At 35.8% G+C, this 19,239-nt stretch overlaps 1 protein-coding gene across 1 annotated transcript; it reads left to right on the plus strand.

The window, feature by feature from the left end:
- Positions 1-48: 48 nt before the first annotated feature.
- slc39a7 (solute carrier family 39 member 7) lies at positions 49-12,425 on the plus strand. The gene is made up of 8 exons (NM_130931.3): positions 49-232; positions 1,292-1,677; positions 3,339-3,507; positions 8,700-8,783; positions 8,916-9,044; positions 9,295-9,414; positions 10,487-10,683; positions 11,731-12,425. Exons 2-8 carry the CDS (start codon positions 1,297-1,299, stop codon positions 11,983-11,985), a joined length of 1,335 nt encoding a protein of 444 aa, NP_571006.3. The 5' UTR covers positions 49-232; positions 1,292-1,296; the 3' UTR covers positions 11,986-12,425.
- Positions 12,426-19,239: the final 6,814 nt, after the last annotated feature.

Consider the following 19,239-nt stretch of genomic DNA (forward strand, 5'->3'; position numbering starts at 1 on the left):
CTTTTCGAACACACCTCCAAAGTATCGCGGGAATCAAATGTGTTGACTGAATGCCACGTCGGTTTGAGTGTGAGCAGCATCTTAACTGCTTTCACTCTTTACCAGAATAAGCTAATTTATATTAGTTTTCGCAGCTTATACCGTTGCTAGACGTGGATGCGGTTAGCAGATTGCTAACTTATTCAGTGCACGGTACTGGCGCGTGCTTTGGTTTTTTCGGCATCACTAGCAGGTATTTGCACGATGAGCATTGAGCTTTGTGAGACTGATCGTTTGTTTACTGTAACCTTACTGTCGCTGGTCTGTTCACTTCAGGTAGTTCTAACAGTTATTTGTTAAGGCTGCAGATTACTGTTAATTCTTTGCGAGAGCACAGATTCACCGTGATGAGGTCTGGATCACAGTTCATCTTTAACGTTTGAATGAAGTCGATGCATCATCAACAGATGCTTTTGTTATCTTTAACATTATCTTTGACTTGATTACTGTATATCTAGTGGTTTAAGATAGGCTCTGCAAATTTAATAAAATTCGTCGATACTCCAAATATACGTTGTTTTGGAAAAGCTGAGAATATCAGAATATAAGTTAAATCAATTTGACATCCTTAATACGTCATGACTATCTTCGTTGTGATCTGCTATTTTAAAACATTTATCTAAATGGGAACCGCTTTTAAACGCTTAACCGAAAGTATAGGCTTCTTGCATTAATTAAAATCCCTTCCCTTGTGGGATCCCTTCCTACTGTTAGCATTCTGTTACAAAGCGGAGCTAACTGTAGGAAGTGACTCGTGTGATTTCAGGATACTGTCTGCAATTTTACTAGCTCAATGTACGAGTTGTGGTGTAGAGTTTTCTGCAGTATGTCAGCTGCGGTATTTTTATCTTACACTAGCGTTCATGCAGTTTACATTTAACTTGTATTTTTTATCATAGTTATTCAATTGAAGTTAGTTTTGTGTGTATGATGCTTTTGACCATATACATCACATTTACCTCTAGATCGTTTCAAAAATTATCCAAAACTGCTCTAACATGGAGACATGTAGAACTAGTCAAGGCTAAGAAATGCTTAATCATACTTCAACATTAAAAGCAATGATTTCCAGTTCTGGCTCGTTAAAATAGTTTACTTGCATTCTTTCATACCTGTCAGTTGTAACCTAAAGACTGTCAAGTAACTACCCAGAACAAATAACTACTTGCAATAAAAAGTGAATTAATTGTAATGCAACTGAATATTCGGTGTGGCTTGTGTGAGTTCAAAAACATTGTTTTTTTCTGTTTAGGAACAATGAGGGTCTTTAGCAAATCGCTATTGCTGATTGCTGTTGGCATTTTAATGTCCCAGCAGACACTGGCTCACTCCCACCATCATCATGGACATGGTGATGGTGGATGCCATGGTCACTCACATGGTGGAGCGAAGATGCATCACGGGGCAAGCAAATGGAGTGCTGAAGCTAATCTGCCTCATGCTGAAGAGGAGCATCACGTACACGATCACGGGCACACACATAATCATGCACACGATCACGGGCATGCACACAGTCATGGAGACATTCATGATCATGGACATGCACACAAGCATGGACACGCACACGATCATGGAGCTGAGAAATCGAAGAAAGTTGTGGAAGCAGGCAAACGGAACATGGTGGAGCTCTGGATGCAGGTGAAACATGCTGATGAATAAGTGCAGATTAATAGATTCCCACTTGGGTTATTGTGAAACATTTGATACTGTATGTCAATAGTGAAGTGTTTTTTTATATTTAGTACCTATTCAAAATTAATTCAAAGTTTATGAATCATTTTCTTTACACCAATATTACTTTTAATAGGGTATATGGACAGGTTGTATTTGTATACGCACATATTGCAAAAAATATATCTTATTCCGGCCAAAACATTATAATAACAATTTATATTAATTGTAGAGTAATAAGGTACTTCTGACCTACCATCATTTTATAAATAATTCATAGTTTATTAATTGTGTTTTACATTAATGTATACTGTTAAAAGTACTTTTTATTAGCTCATATGCAAAGACTCTTCTTTTATGAAATATCTTTTTATTTTGTTTGTGTATTATAATTATAAGTCTAATCAATCTTAACACATTTTTAATACACATATAGTTCCACATAAACATGGAAACAATACAAATACTCAATTCATAGTATTAGTCGATTTATTTATTTTTTTTAATTATTAGCAAGATGATTTTATTTATTTTTATTTAAAACCGGTGACTTGTTTACTTAAAAACAATGTGTTTGCTAGTATTGTAAGTTAACAAATTATTCTTTAATTGGTTCATAATTAAACAGTTAAACAATGTGTTATCTTTTATTAATAACTCAATAATCATACAACATGGTATAGTGGTATAAACTGATTAACCACAACAGAATAGTCCAGGGCAGATACTTGGAGCAAAGAAAAAAACAGGTTTACAAATTATTTACATTTTAATGTTTTTTTTTTTTTTTCTTAACAAATTCTTATATGCCTGGGTAATTTTAAATTTAATTGTGTGATCTTTTGGATGGTATTTTATATGGCTCATGCAAGATTATAAACTAGGGCTGGGTGATTAATCGAAATAGTCATTCAGAACCTATAATTGATCACATTTTTCTAGGTCAATTTTTTTTCATTTTCTTTTCCTACCCTGTGTGGAGTCACGCTGTTAAGGCTTAATTCTACTTTTTATATCATGATTTATAATTTTTTATGTTATAATTATTATTTTTCTGTCAAGGGCACGTGTACAGTCCAGAGCAGCCTTCACATACCCGTTCACCTCTCAAAAAAAAAAGTACTTGCATGTCATAACGACGTTTAACGCAAGCTTTGTGGTTGGTTGGTTTGGTAGCGGTAATGAAGGTGGGTGGCACAGAGAACCGCATTTTAGGGTATGTGCATTTTAATTTTAGTTGTTTAGCATTGAAGTGCTATAAATAATACAAATAAAATAAAACTTGTCAGTGAACTATGAGGGCAAAAACATAAAATAAAAAATAAAATAATTATTCATTATTCGAATAAAAATTTAGATTTTAGGCCAAATTTCCCATCCATATTATAAAGTGTTGGATGATTTAAAATTGAAGAAAATAATCTGCTGATTAAAATGTCAGTCAAAGTTTAGATTGCTATAACATTGACCAAAACATGTTCCAAAAGTCATTTTATTGAAATAAGATGCTGTTGAAAATTATGAGTGCCATGTTTAATTGGTCTAAAGAAACACTGTGGATGACTAGATCTCAACCATGGCTTTAAGAAACTAAGCTTTTTTTTTTCTTTCTTTCTTTGTTTTTATAGGCCATTGGAGCCACCCTGCTCATTAGTGCTGCACCATTTCTGATACTCTTCCTCATTCCAGTACAGTCAAACACTGACCAGCACCAGAACCTGCTTAAAGTGCTCTTGAGTTTTGCATCTGGTGGTTTGCTTGGAGATGCATTCCTTCATCTCATTCCTCATGCACTGGGTAAGTGACTGGACAGAGGTCAATCCATAGTAACATATTGTCTCACATAACCTGGCCCAATCCCAATTCTACCCCTTAGCCCTTTTCCTTACCCGTACCCCTCGTTTTGTGTGTTCATGTGAAAGGGTAAGGGTGTCTCAATTCTCTTTAAGGCTCATTTATACTTTCACCTGGTGCCGTGTTGCAGACCTCCGCTGACTGCGCGGTCACCTCACGAAATGGACGAGACTTTTATTCTTTTTATTAAGCAATCGCTCTTGTGATGTTCTGTAAGGTCAGCCGCATAAACAGAGTAGGAAGTTTCCGAAACTGCTTCATATCATCAATATCGTTCAGTTATAATTATTTTTTTATTCATTTACTAATTTATTTGAATGATTATAAAGATTTTTTTTAACAATTTAACGATTTGTTAAGTCAAACTTTGATGCATCACTTGCTTTAGTTAATATATCTCAGAGTTCTACCTATTAAAGTGAATATTAATGACAACAGAACATGGGTACAGTTATATTTTTTATTGTGGTAAGAATAAAAGCAATAATAAGTACACTTACTAAAAAATACTGATGTTTTTATTTAGCCCACTCAACAATTCACACATTACTGTCTGGCTAGTTTGTCCTCTACTTATAAGTTAAAAAGGAAATAATGGTCCAACATTCCTGACCATTATCACCAATAAAGCCTAAAAACAGGGCATCAATAAAGGTATATTGTAAATCAAATATTTATTTTCAGTTATCAAAAAACTCCTTCATTTTAGTTTGTAACTATTAAATAGTGTTAAATTCAAAATTATAATATATACATCAGAGTTAAACCCATGAATGGTGGAAAAACATTCTGTAATATTAAAACCACATGGGTCTTAAATTTTGCCATGGCCTCTTTTTTTTGGTTTTAACAAACTTATCCCTCAGATTTTTCCAAACTTTTACAAAAACTTCTTCTTTTCCACGGCTGTTGCAATTTATAGCCAAGAGTTATTGGCCATCTGGTTATCCCTATGATCACCCATTGTTGGATCATAAAGATGTGTGTACAGGCGTACCTGTTTCAGACATAATCTCTTTAAAGTGATTCATATTCAACTCCAATAAAATAAAATAAAATATGATGCTACGCAAACTGTTCGCTTGAGTCTTAAAACATTTTGTGTGCTCCGCCAGCTGAAATCATGTTGCACGCACCTAAAGTTAACCTCTGCAAATACAGCGATGACATCACATTCACCATGTCAACTAGCCGACGTGTCGATTATAAACCAGGATTTAGCGTGACGGTGTAGGGCTAAGGGGAAGGGCTAGAGTGCTGATGAAACTTGAGATTTTTTTTCAGGACCACACTTGAAACTAGGCTTGCCATGATAGATGGTGTTGACGGTGTTACCGGTTTTTATACACAACACCAGTGACATCACTTTTCCTCTGTGACACAGTCCCCACATTTATTTTTTTATTAAATATTTATTTGAATCAGATGGAAAATATTATTCTAAATAATTTACATAAGACGAGAGCATGCACTATAATTATAATCTGAACATAGCTACAATGCGTCATATTTCATTTATCACATGAGGAGAACGGGCGGAGTCGAATTTACAGAAAGAGAATGGCAGATGATTTAGTGTCAAATCGCAATGCAAAAGCGCCTGTTTGGCAATATTTTGGGTTCAACCCTAATGCAAAAAGAGAACCTGAAAACATTAATGAGGCAGTCCGCAAACTTTGCCTGACAAAGGCGGCATCATCTGGAGGAAATACAACTAACTTAATTTATACAGGCACCTTCAACACACCGACTTGATGTTTAACTATGGGAGGGTCGCGGGTAGATAAGATCAATAGCCATAAATAGGCAACGCATACTCATTTTAAAAATCATGCGACCATTATCTCACAATGTTTAATGATAAATAATACTGTTTTTTTTTTATTAAAATGAGTGATTTAACAATGCCGTGTCATTAATAAGCCAACTGCAGAGAAACAAAGCAACCCTCACGGCAACCGCAGTTATGACTTTTTTTTCTAAGTTCAGCTGTTCTTTTTTACACTTGATTATTATGCATTTAATGTTAAAAAAAAAAATCTATTATGAATAGGCTGACAAGAGTGTATTCTGTGTGTTTTTGCTTATAATCAAATGTAAAGTTAATTTAGATGAGCCATTATTTAAAAAATGCATTTTAAAATACTGATTTATTTTAACATGCTAGCATATTAATAACAGAACATAACAGCATCTGCACGCACCTGCAGTTTCCAACAGCATAGAAAACCAGAATAAACTGAAGAAAATTAATAAAATAAATAGGCCTGCTGTTTTTTTTTTTTTTAATCAAATGTTTTTTTCCAAATATGTCTGTAGGCACATGTGGTTACACGTTACCGTCTCGCGAGTTCACAAATATGTGTTGCAGTTGAACAAAGGGCCGATCACAGCAAACATGCTTTTCCATTCCAAAAACACCTTTTATGTTGACAAGGAAAAAAGAAGACCGCCGATTTCAAAACCTCTTGCACACCCCTCAAATATAGGTTATGCAGGTCAAGCGCAGATCTTCTTGTGCTCTCAAATAAACGCTGCGATTTATTGCGTTTATGTAGTGAGTATGTCTCCAACATTTATTAGATTTTCTAGGAATATTTTTGGATGTCTCCAATAGACTTAGAGCGGCATCAATGCGTCCTGAAGTAAAGTGAAACGGCTATAAACTCCAGCAAGATAAAGTCATTATATACAGAGCCACAGACCTTTTATCTATAAATAAGTTCAAATTATGGAAACTGTGTTCATCCTAACTGAAAGCTACGTCGTGTTTGCTGGCTTCACGCATCACGCACCTGTCAGTCTGTCAGCACATAACCTAAAAACGGTTCACTACGAATCACTGCTACAGTTACAGAAAAGTCAGCGCTGTTATAATTCACTTACCTTTTAATACGTTTTGGTGCAATTATAACCCGCAATTAAAACAACAACAACAATGACAATGTTTTAAATGAAAAGTTGTAATGTAGCCGTGGAGGGATGCATTTTGGTGTGGCGCCTGGCCATGGAAAAATAAATGTAGCGAAAACCATGCTCTTTAAAAGTTCTCTATAGTTGTCTTGACAACACACACACTGCAGCTCTGGGATGAGCCACATGTAAAACATATGCGGCTTTGAGTAAACCATTAAAAAGATGCCCCTTTTAACACAAAATGCGCTTTCGATCGGCCCCTTATGCATCAAACAAAAAATATATAAAATAATATTTTAAACGTTTAACTGATACCATTAATCTGTTACAAACGCACCCTTTGGATTAATGGTTAATCAATTATTTTGGGCATCCCAAGTTTTTATATTAATAAAAGTATGCTTAGCCTATTGATGCTTAACGGCTATATATGCTGCCAATAGGCAAGCCATTCAAAAAATATTATTTTACTGTTTACTGGGTTATAATGAATATTTTACAGTAAAAGTGTAGAATGTCTCGCTGTCTTTTAAAACATGCAATTCATAACACACCAGAGCTGTAGTCTATGCAGTGTGTAAACTTACAGGGAGGTGTTGGTCAATAGTCATACTGCGCACCATTATTGACCTCCAATATCTCTGAGGGAGAATAGGTTACCAGATAGCCAATATTAACTTGAGAGATTTACTAATAAAAGGGATTTTAAAAAGGAACAACATGCAAATGACAAAACAAATAAAACTGATCCTGCAGCATTTGTTATCTTGGCAGTGTATGCTGTGTAGTGTGTTTATCGCCCTTATGCATCGTGTATTGTCAATTCTCGCAAAACTGAAAGTATTATACACACGCATTTATAAGGTATTTAAGGCAAAAAAAAAAAAAAAAGAGGAAACCCCCACCCCTGCGGTGATAATGGTATTACCGGTGTTGTCACATGTCGATTAACCGCTGGAGAAATTTCCTCATCGTCACAACCCTACTTGAAACCAAAGGGGTATGAAAATTACCCCGAATACACCAGCTACAACGGCAGCATGGTTGCACACAGAAGTAAAAAGATGCACAAATTGTTTTTTTTTTTTGTCCTTATTATGAATTCTTACAAGCAAGCAAGCATATGTTTTAATACATTCATAAAGGTGTTCGTGTTTTACAATCTGCTTTGAAAAAAAAAACGGCAAAATTTTGTTATTCGTTATCTATAATAATAATTCCTGTATAGTCCTACAACATACTTTCACATCTAATGATACTTGAATACCATGTCAGAAAAGTCTAGTGACTGGTAATGAGCTTTTTTTACAGTGCTTGGTAGAATGTTAATGTTGTTTTTGTGTGTTTAGATGAATATGTCCACTGTGTAAATGCACAGTGCAGTTACCAGCTTATTGCCACATTTATCTTTGTGATAACATGATATTGTTGCCTTCAGTGTTTTCCTGAAGATAAATACAAAAAATGATTGCAACTTGAATAACTACCGTAGTCGCCATCGTCAATCTCATGAGAAGTACGAGCTCGCAATGACATGTGCAGGTGTTGTAGTGCTGTCCCATTTCTTCACACTCTATTTCAAGAGCCAAGGGGTAGGGATAAAATTGGGATTGGGCCAATCTGAGGCAGAAAACATAAAGGGATAGTTTATTAAAAAAAATCAAATGTTAACACACTATTACGAGTTTCTTTTTTTGTTGAACACAAGAAATATGTTGTTGAAAAAGGGTGGATCTGGTAATCATTGATGTCCATAGTAGGAAAAACAAATGCTATGTAGGTCAATAGTAACAGTTTCCAAGAATGTTTTTTTTTTTGTGTCCAAAAGAAAGAAAGAGAGAAAGAAACTCAAACAGGTTTGTGAACAGCAGGGAAATAAAGACTGAATTTTTACTTTCCCATTTAAATGTATTTCATATTGCAGAGAATTTGCTTTATTTTATTATGACAGTACCCTTTGACTTGAGCGTTTTTTTTGTTTTTGTTTTTTCCTAGCCATCTGTACTGGACTACATAGATATATTATCATACTGGAAAAATAATTGATTTGTGAGATGTTAAATTATTCTCTTATTCCTGTGTAGGTTTGATCCCAAATAGTTAGACAGATGCTTTTGAATGAGTGTTTTTGAAGCCAGATGGCGGAGTCATAAAATAAACAACCCATATAATTGGTCCATGCTAACCAGCCATATTTTATTTTCTTTTTCCCAACACAGAACCTCATTCTCATCACAGTCAGCCACACAGCGAGGAGTCCCATGGCCAGTCGCATGGTGAGGAGTCACATGGTCACTCTCATGGTAGGTCATTGGTCTATCTTATTTTTTCTACAGTTGTTATAATGAGGCCAAATGCGATGAGGAATAGAATTTATTGGTAGATAGTCTTTACTTTTTTGTTCATTGTACATTTTTTTTTAAATTCTGTCACAGGAGCTGCCCATGGTCACATGATGTCAGTTGGTCTGTGGGTGCTAGGTGGCATTGTTGCATTTCTAGTGGTTGAGAAATTTGTTCGTCTTTTGAAGGGAGGACATTCACACTCGCATTCCCACTCTCCCTGTAAGTGCTTCAGATTAATTGTATTGTATTTACTTTTTAGGAGCTTTTAGGAATTGAAATTGTTCCTAAAGCAACTTCTTTCTAAAATTGTTATAATCTTTATAATCTTTTTTTTTTTTGAATTTTTGCCATCTTCAGTGTTTTTAAACTGGCAGAGACTAAAAAAGTTCCTTGATAAAATAAACACTTTTTTGTTGTTATGAAGTCTCTAAAATGAACGCAGAAATATATTTTCTTGTCATGTTTTCAGCTGCTCCAAAGTCAAAGGATAGTGATGAAGAAGATGACAAGAAAGGACAAAAGAAGGGAGAGAAAGACAAAGTTGTCTCTCAACAGAAACCTACAAAGAAAACAGTAGAGACAAGTTCTGGTACGAAAACCAAAGTATTTGAGTGTCAGTATTGTTGTTTTGTGTCTTGTTTCCATTGAGTGGTATGGTTCAGTATGCAGTACAGTATGTGTCACCTTCATCAAGTCTATCCTTCCACTTCCAATGGTACCCTTTTGGTAGGCGTGGTGTACAACAGAGTTTCAGTAGATGCCATTTTCACTTAAAGAATAGTAGTGATGAGCACTAAGAAAAAAGATGCTTCATATACATATATACTTGTGTATTAATGTTAATTAATCCTTCTATGAGCAGGATTTCATGTTTTACGCTAATGCAAATTACTGAACGTTTATAATTGTATTTTTAAAAATCGAAATAAATAAAAAAACACATTAATGTTTCGAATGTTTCACATTAATAGATAATTTTTTAATAAACTTACAGTATTAAACAATTAAAAAAAATTCTGTCATTCTGAGTGCATAATAGTCTTAAAGGTGATGATGTTAAAAATTAAAAATCGCTTAGGTTGCTAATAGATTCATTAGTTCTTTTGCGCTTTACTCTCAATTTTGCTTCTTTCAAAACAGATGTGAGAAGCACTTGAACCTAATCACATGTAAGTTAAAATCATGAGTTCAAGTTCATTATTTCAAATATATAGATGCATGTAAAGCAGATGCAAATATGGAAAGAGAGAGAGAGCGCAGAACCCCTCAATGCTTTTAGACCACACATTTTTAGATGCTTGGGTAAACAATAATATAGCAGATTCTGTTATCGCTTTTTTGACATTTGGCAGTTTGTCCCATAAAGACAACAAGGTTTATATGGTCGACCATGGCTTATATGTATTACTGATGTATCTCAGTTGTGTTTTTCAAAATGGCGCTTCCTGTGTTGTTCTCCTGGCTTGTTGCACACTCTGGTGACTATTTTCTGTAAACCAAAAGCACCCCTTTGGTACTATTCAAACTAGATACGTTTTGGAAAGGGTGGTATGGCACAGTACAGTATGCTTTTTTTGGTACCTTTGACAGTGGAAACGTACTCTACCAAACCATACTGCTCAGTTGAAATGGTCATTGGTGACTTCTGTTTGTATTTACAGATATTAAAGTGTCTGGTTATCTGAACCTGGCTGCTGATTTCACTCACAATTTCACGGATGGTCTTGCAATTGGAGCATCTTTCCTGGTTGGTCCAGCTGTTGGTGCTGTTACCACCATCACCATCCTCTTACATGAAGTACCACATGAAATTGGAGACTTTGCAATTCTTGTCCAATCAGGCTGCACCAAGAGGAAGGTACGGAGCAAATTTAAGGACTCGCACATTCAATTAAATTCTTCTTTATTTTTGTAGCTCTTTTTACTTTGTAGATTGTCAAAGCAGCTTTACATAGATAGTGAAAGCCATAATATTTTTGGAGATTGTGGAAAATTTCAGCAATTTAGGCTGGCTGGAATGTAGAATCCTGATGTAGTTGTAGTTAAATTGAAACTGCTTCAGTTCAGTTTAGTTTAAATGTTTAGATCAGTGGAACTTAAACGTCACTGCTGAAGGCCGGTCCACTGGTGCGCAGCTCCACTGATCCCAACCTAGCAAGCCAAATATGACTGTGGCAAGGAACTTCACTGTACCATTAAAAGAAAGTGATGAAAACAAAACCTTGACCGAAACCAGGCTCAGATTTCTGGCCAAACGTCTGCATGTCGGAGGTTTGAAAAAGATGATCTTCCATCATGGAGAAGGTGCAAGTCTGAGTAGGTCACAGGGCAGAAACTTGAGTCTTTTAGGGAATCAATCTTATGCTCTTGACTTATTAATGATAAGTATATCAATACTAATAATTCTGAAGTATTAGCCCCCTAGAATTATTATTCGCCCCTCCTTTAATTTTTTCCCCAATTTCTGTTTAACGAAGAACATTTTTTTCAACACATTTCTAGGCATAATAGTTTTAATATTTCATTTCTAATGACTGATTTATTTAATCTTTTCCATGATGACAGTAAATAATATTTTACTTGATCTTTTGTGTAATATTTAAAGGCTTAACTAGGTTAACTAGGCAGGTTAGGGTAAATAGGCAAGTTATTGTATAATGATGGTTTGTTCTGTAGAACATCGAAAGAAAAAATAGCTTAAAGGGGCTAATAATTTTTTCCCTAAAATATATAAATAATTTATAATAGTCTTAAAAAGTCTTAAATTTGACTTGATGAAAACTGCAGAAACCCTGATCTACATGTTTCAAAGATTGAAGCTAAAGTAGAATTGGTTGCAAAAATCTTTCCTGATGACCGTTATTTTATTTTTCATTTATTTCTCTTTTCTTTCTCTTTTAATCAGGCTATGTGTCTTCAGCTTCTCACTGCTGTTGGTGCATTAGCTGGAACTGCCTGCTCCTTATTGGCTGAAGGAGTGGGTGACGCGGCCACAGCGTGGATCCTCCCCTTTACTGCCGGAGGCTTTGTTTACATTGCGACTGTCACAGTTCTCCCAGAGCTGCTGGCTGGACACTCTAGTTTCTGGCAGTCACTCCTGGAGATCCTGGCTCTTCTGTTTGGAGTGGGAATGATGGTGCTGATTGCAGAGTATGAGTGAGCGAGGAAGCCATGTTTAAAAGAAGAACTTGGAATATGAGGCGCAGTGACCAATGTATGGTCACCGGAAGCGCAGAGAAACTTTGAAATGTATGTTAGCATTGACCACAGGAGGAAAACCTGCGTAAGAAATAAAAAAAGTGCTTTTATGAGAAAACTACTCATTTATGCAAAGACCTGCATGAATGGATCACATAAAACAACCTCACCAGGGACCAAAATTTAGATCTAATACATGCATACAAATCATAGGTATACACTAAAGAGACTGATAGAATCAGAATGTGCGGACCATTACGTTCCAAAGTTACTATGTCTCCAGTCACTAAAACATGTTTTGCTAATCAATTTATTTGCTTATCAAGAAATTGCAGTAATGTTTTGATTTGAAAAATCATTTGACTGCACTTCACGCAATAAAGAAGTATGTGATTCTTTCTACAGCAGTGCGTTTGCTTTTTAATGGGATTTCTTTACATTTATATTTACAGTTGAAACCATTAGTTTACATACACAATTAAAAAAGGCACATTACGTTTTTTTTTTTTTTTAAATGTCTGCTGCTAAATCATACTAAACGTTTTTAGAGATTTTTCTTGATTGTTTAAAAAAAATATATTAATTTTTAAACAGTCAAAAGATTACATACAATTCCTTAGTATTTTCAACTTTTCCTTTAATCTGTATAACTTGGGTCAAACATTTTGAGTATCCTTCCACAAACTTCTCACAATAGTTTGCTGGATTTTGGCCCATTTCTTCTGACCGAACTGGTGTAACAGAGTCAGATTTGTTGTTTCTTGCTCATGCTTTTTCAGCTCTGCCCACACATTTTCTATAGGATTAAGATCAGGGCTCCGTGATGGTCCCTCCAAAACATTCACTCTATTGTCCTTAAAGCACATTTTAACAAATTTTGCAGTATGCTTAGGGTCATTGTCCATTTGGAAGACCCATTTGTGGCCAAGTTTAATTTACTGGCTGATGTCTCGAGATTCAATATTTTTACATAATGTTCTTTCCTCAGGATGCCATGTATTCTGTGAAGTGGACCCGTCCCTCCTGCAGCTAAACAGCCCCACAATATGATGCTGCCACCTCCATACTTCACAGTTGGGATGGTGTTCCTAGGCTTGTAAGCTTTCCCCCTTGTCCTCCAAACGTGACACTGGTCATTATGGCCAAACAGTTCAATTTTAATTCCATCAAACCACAGAACATGCCTCCAAAAATTAAAGCCTTTTTCCCTGTGTGCTTTTGCAAATTGTAATATGGCTAGTAATGGTAGTAATAGTAACTTTTCAGCCGATGTTGGTACAGGAGTCGTTTCACTGTGGATAATGAAACTCTCAGCAGATTCAGCCATCGTCTTCACTGCGTCTTTTGCTTTTGTTCTGTGGTTAGCACACAGTTCGCACTATAGCACATGCATCTCTGGGAAACAGAATCCTTCTTCCTGAGCGATATGATAACTGGACATTATCCTGTTGTTTATACTTGCATATAATTGTTTGAACCGATGAACGTGCTACCTTCAGTCATCTAGAAATTATACCAAAAGAAGAACCGGACTTGTGGAGGTATACAATTTTCTTCCTGATGTTTTGGCTGATTCTTTTGATTTTCCCATGTTGTCACACAAGGAAGCCATGTGAGGTTTGCCTTAAATACTAATCTACAGTTGTGCTACTCAAATATTGTCAATTAGCCAATCATAAACTTCCAAAACCTTGACACCATCATCTGGGCTTTTTTTCCGATGCATGGTAATCTCAGTGTATTTAAACTTTTGACTTTTACGAAAAGTTATAAAAAACATATTTATTTATCTCTCATTATTCTGCTCTTAAGCAAATGTAAACAATGTTGGTAATCCTAACTTACCTAAAAGAGAAAAAGAGAAGCCACATTCAACATAAGACATTTATATGTAATAAAGTATATGTAAACTTCTGGTTTCAACTGTACATGCAGTGGTGATGGTTCATCATTAGATGCAAACAGTATATTGAAGTAGAATTTTTTTCTAGTTTTATTGTTTGTGTTTCCCATATTATTTATTCAAATGCCACTCATTACAATGTAAACCCTTTACAATTCCCTTTCGGTTTCAATGAAATAAATGTGATACAACTTAAACTGATAAAAGAAGAGGCCCTAATGCTTGATTCTGAAGCACTTTTACAAATCATAAAGCTAACATTTATTTTGTGCTCCGGTTTCCCCCACAGTCTAAAGACATGCGGTACAAGTGAATTGGGTAAGCTAAATTGTCCATAGTGTATGAGTGTGTGTGAATGTTTCCCAGAGATGGGTTGTGGCTGGAAGGGCATCTGCTGCGTAGAAAAGTGCTGGATAAGTTGGCGGTTCATTCCGCTGTGGCGACCCCAGATTAATAAAGGGACTAAGCTGACAAGAAAATAATGAATGAATTATTATTCATTCGTTCATTCATTTTCTTTTTGGCTTAGTCCCTTTATTAATCTGAGGTCGCGGCGTCGCCACACCGAAATGATCCGCCAACTTATCCAGCCTATGTTTTACGCTGCAGATGCCCTTCCAGCTGCAATCGATCACTGGGAAACACCCATACAAACTCACTTATTTACACACACAATGGACAATTTAGCACACCCAATTCCCCTATACCGCATGTCTTTGGACTGCAGGGAAAACATTTTTTGTTGAGGAAAAAACAACATGGGTTTAGACTAATTTATACAGCCTAAACTAATCCTATAAATCAGAAAGTTAGCTGACATGTAGCTTATTCTTAGCCAGTCGTTTAAAGCAGTGCTTTTCAACCACTGACCTGGAGGACAACCATCACTGCATGTTTTGGACTCCTTTGTCTGTCACACCCATTACATGTTTTTCAGTCTCGGCTACTGAGAAAATAATCTGAATCAGTTGTGTTTAGTTAAGGAGAGATATAAAATGTGCAGAGCTGTGGTACACCGGGAGCTTGGTTGAGAAACACTGATTTTAAGAACTAGTGGGAAGTTTCTACTATGAAGTCATGCTAAGAGATTATGTTACTGAAAGTAAGCAACCAAGAAAGATCATATGAAATGTGACCTAGTATTAACTTCTTGTTTTAATGCAAAAGCAGTTTCACACTTGCATCTGTTATGCTGGCCTGAATGTCAACAGGTGACCAAATACTGGATTACTAAGTACACAAGTAAAAGTGCTTCTTGTGTGCTCCTTATTATGATGCAAAAGAAAATTATTATACTCAAAATGAACATCAAAATAATAAAGCTTGTAAACATCTAATGGATGTTTGAGTTTTTGCCACTCAAAACTTTTATGTCTAAAATACTAGAAAAAGTTGTTTCTACCCAATTACGCTCTTTTCTGCAGACCAACAATATTTTTGAAGTGTTTCAGTCAGGTTTTAGGGCTCATCACAGAACAGAAACCGCATTAGTGAAAATAACCAATGATTTACTCTTAGCTGCTGACCAAGGGTGCATCTCGCTATTAATTCTACTCGATCTTAGTGCGGCATTTGACACCATTGACCACAATATCCTCATAAATCACTTAAAGTCTACATGGTTCCAGGGACAGGCTCTACAATGGTTTAAGTCATACTTAACTGACCATTACCAGTTTGTTAATATTAATGGACAGCCATCACAAGTCAGCCCAGTAAAGTATGGGGTGCCTCAAGGATCAGTTTTAGGCCCTTTGCTGTTTACAATTTACATGCTACCACTGGGAGACATTATTAGAAGACATGGGATCAGCTTTTACTACTATGCAGCTGATACTCAATTATATGTTTAAACTAAACCTGATGAGATGTATGAACTGTGTAAGCTAACTGAGTGTATTAGAGATGTTAGAGACTGGATGACTAACAATTTTCTTCTCTTAAACTCAGACAAAACAGAATTATTACTTATTATGCACAGCAGATCTCACAACGCAATCTACAATTAGGGGGATACAAAGTTAGCGTTAGCTCTACTATAAAAGATCTGGGTGTCATATTAGACAGCAATTTAACTTTTGAAAATCATATATCCCATGTCACAAAAACCGCCTACTTTCATGTAAGAAATATTGCTAAATTACAAAGTATGCTATCAATCTCTGATGCAGAAAAGCTAGTCCATGCTTTTATGACTTCTAGACTGGATTACTGTAATGCTCTATTTGCTGGCTGCCCAGCTTTCTCTATTAACAAACTTTAATTAGTAGTTCTTACCAGGTCTAGAAAATATGATCATATCACCCCAATTTTATCCTCCTTACACTGGCTGCCTGTTAAGTTTCTTATTGAATTTAAAATATTACTCCTCACCTATAAAGCTCTAATCAATCTAGCTCCTGTTTATCTAACCAACCTTCTGCCTCGCTACAATCCAACTCGCTCTTTAAGATCTCAAAACTCAGGGCTTCTGGTAGTACCTAGAATAGCAAAGTCGAGTAAAGGAGGTCGAGCCTTCTCCTTTATGGCTCCTACACTTTAGAATAGCCTTCCTGATAACATCCGAGGCTCAGACACACTCTCTTAGTTCAAAACTAGATTAAAGACCTATCTGTTTAGTAAAGCATACACTTAGCGGGTTTCCACACAAGTTTCTGCATCTTGTTTATATGCACTATGATCAGCAACTATGTATTTATTGATTTACTTGTTTCTTATATCGGTGAACTTTTTTTTTCCCTCTCCACTTTCGCCACTGGCTTGCATGGTTCAGGATCGGTAGAGCTACGCATCGATAAATTTGCTCTTCAGTGTTTGTACTCTCAGTAATGATTTTAAACCACACTGAACTGAGCTAAACTGATCTGAACTTAAACACAAAAAATTTAACTACCCTGATCCAGTTACTATGACCATTTATGTGAAGCTGCTTTGACACAATCAACATTATAAAAGCACTATACAAATAAAGCTGAATTGAATTGAATTGGAAAAAAAAACTGTATTGGAACACACATCATGATGCCAAAAGGTAGGGAAAAGGGGAACAGAAATAGAAAAGACCATAATCATTTCTGCATTTTATTTCATCACTGATGTGTTGAAACAATCAGCTGAAAAGCGTAATCCTCACACAGCTGGTATTTCTCAATTTTAAAATCTTATAAAGTGTGATTCACAAGTGTAATGTGTGTGAAGGCATTGTTCTGAGGGCCAGCTGATTAAATTGAATCTAATTCTGTGTAATTGTATTGCACAATAATCATTTTAGCATTTAGCAGGTAAAAGTTGAAAGAGCGAGTGTTTAAAATAATACCACACCTTCCTCCTCTATCATCTAAGCTATTATTCACATTCATTAATTCTAAACATCAGATTTACTGTTTGTGTTGTAAACTACAGCTTTAGTATTTACAAAATGATGGCAAAAAGTACATTGTTTACTTTGTTACTGACCTAATGCATTTGTGGGAAGTTCCCTTTCAGATGAATAATTCATTCATTCATTTTCTTTTCGGCTTAGTCCCTTTATTAATCCAGGGTCGCCACAGTGGAATTATCCGCAAACTTATACAGAACGTTTTTACGTGATGGATGCCCTTTTAGCCAGACCCCATCTCTAGGAAAAGATTTATAAATGGTTGGAGGAAAATATTTCTTTGAATCTGGCAACATGACTGACAGAGGTTTGTGGTAATCAGTTAATTGGGTTTTCCACCATTATTTAATGCCCCAGAAACATGTCTTATAGCATTATGCATGTGTGCCCTGCAGGGTTCATGCTGACTTTTGCTGGGAGTATGTGCTATGGCAAGCCCACACAAAATATAAACAGGCCCAGTGCGGGCACGCCCAGGTTTAGCCCACAGCTAGGAGAGAACCCACAGCAAGTGAGTGCCTAGTAAGGGCTTTCTGGGGGCTAGGTTAAGTCTGCACTAGGCCCACACGGAATCTGAGCACACAGAATATTGCATATTTTCGCAGATTTTTAGCCCATCATTGAGTCTATGTATTTAATTGTGTATGTGTGAGTAAATCTATATCTATTAAATTTCTTTATTAATTTCACTAATATTATTGTGATATAATATGAATATGAAATTGTTCTTATGATTTATTTACAATACAGTTTATAAAGTAATATTTTCTGTCTTTTAGTATATATATTATGTGAGAGACTTGTTTTGTTTACCAAATAAGTGGATCTAATTGAATTTGATTTGTAAAAATTAAATAAAAATCAAAAGTGTTTTATTTTTATTTCATATATTAACCTTTTTTTCCCCCCAGTGATGGGTTGCAGCTGGAAGGGCATCCGCTGCATAAAGCATATGCTGCAGCTGGATAAGTTGGGGTTTCATTCCACTGTGGCAACCCTAGATAATTAAAGGGACTACCGAAAAGAAAATGAATGAATGAGTATTAAGCTTTTAGTTATGGTACTCCTAAAATCACACTGCATAAATCTGCAGATATTTTACAAAATTCTCAGCAGAAATAGCAAAACATGTCTATAGATTCTGTCTGGCCCTACCAATGGGCTAACATTTAGCCACTAATCAAACTCTCATTGGCGCTGCATGGGCTGCCCTCACTAAGCCCACAGGAAGCCCTAACCCTGGATGGCCCATGTGTGGATCTTCATTGAAGATTTGAAATGGTCCCACCCCTAATTTGTGTGACACTGAAACATGAGATAGATGTTTTACCACTCTGTCATTCCATTTTATCTCTTACAACATTAGTGTGTGTGTGTTTTTAAGAACAGAATTAAGGAAGACCAGTCACCTGATTGGAAGCAGGTAACAATATACAGAGACCAGCATGGCCAATACAAGATGGCTGCTAACAGCTGCCAAAGTTTTCTGGACTGGAGTTTCCTTTGTCTGCAAAATACCTTTCTAGAATTATCTTGCAAGCTTGTGTATTATCAGCCTGATCTCACGAGAAAACGTAAGTATTTGACTTTTTGGCAGTTTAGTGGCTAATTCAGTTCAGTTGTAAGAAACTGTTCGATTTTAAAAAGGAGGCGTGGCACCTAACCCCACCCCTAAACCCAACCGTCATTGGGGGGATGAGCAAATCGTACAAAAATGTACTAATTAGATCGTACGAATTCCTACGAATTAGCCACTAAATGAAAAAGTTACAAACTGCTGTGAGATTGTGTTGGTATTATCATTGTTGTGGTTTGTACATTAGTGGAATATGATTTAGGTACTTTTGGTCCACCTTGGTTTTTGGCAAAGGTGCATTTACCTGTATGCTTTTGTAGCTCAATTTATGAATATTAATTATTAACAATAACAAATT

Source organism: Danio rerio, chromosome 19 (genome assembly GCF_049306965.1).
Source record: "Danio rerio strain Tuebingen ecotype United States chromosome 19, GRCz12tu, whole genome shotgun sequence".
Classification (NCBI taxonomy): Eukaryota; Metazoa; Chordata; class Actinopteri; order Cypriniformes; family Danionidae; genus Danio; species Danio rerio.

Excerpts from the sequence above, each read along its gene's own strand:
- slc39a7 (NM_130931.3), top strand. The coding sequence starts at position 1,297 with ATGAGGGTCTTTAGCAAATCGCTATTGCTGATTGCTGTTGGCATTTTA. Across the intron at positions 1,678-3,338 it reads TGGTGGAGCTCTGGATGCAG|GCCATTGGAGCCACCCTGCT; the intron begins GTGAAACATGCT and ends TTGTTTTTATAG. Across the intron at positions 10,684-11,730 it reads CAGGCTGCACCAAGAGGAAG|GCTATGTGTCTTCAGCTTCT; the intron begins GTACGGAGCAAA and ends TCTTTTAATCAG.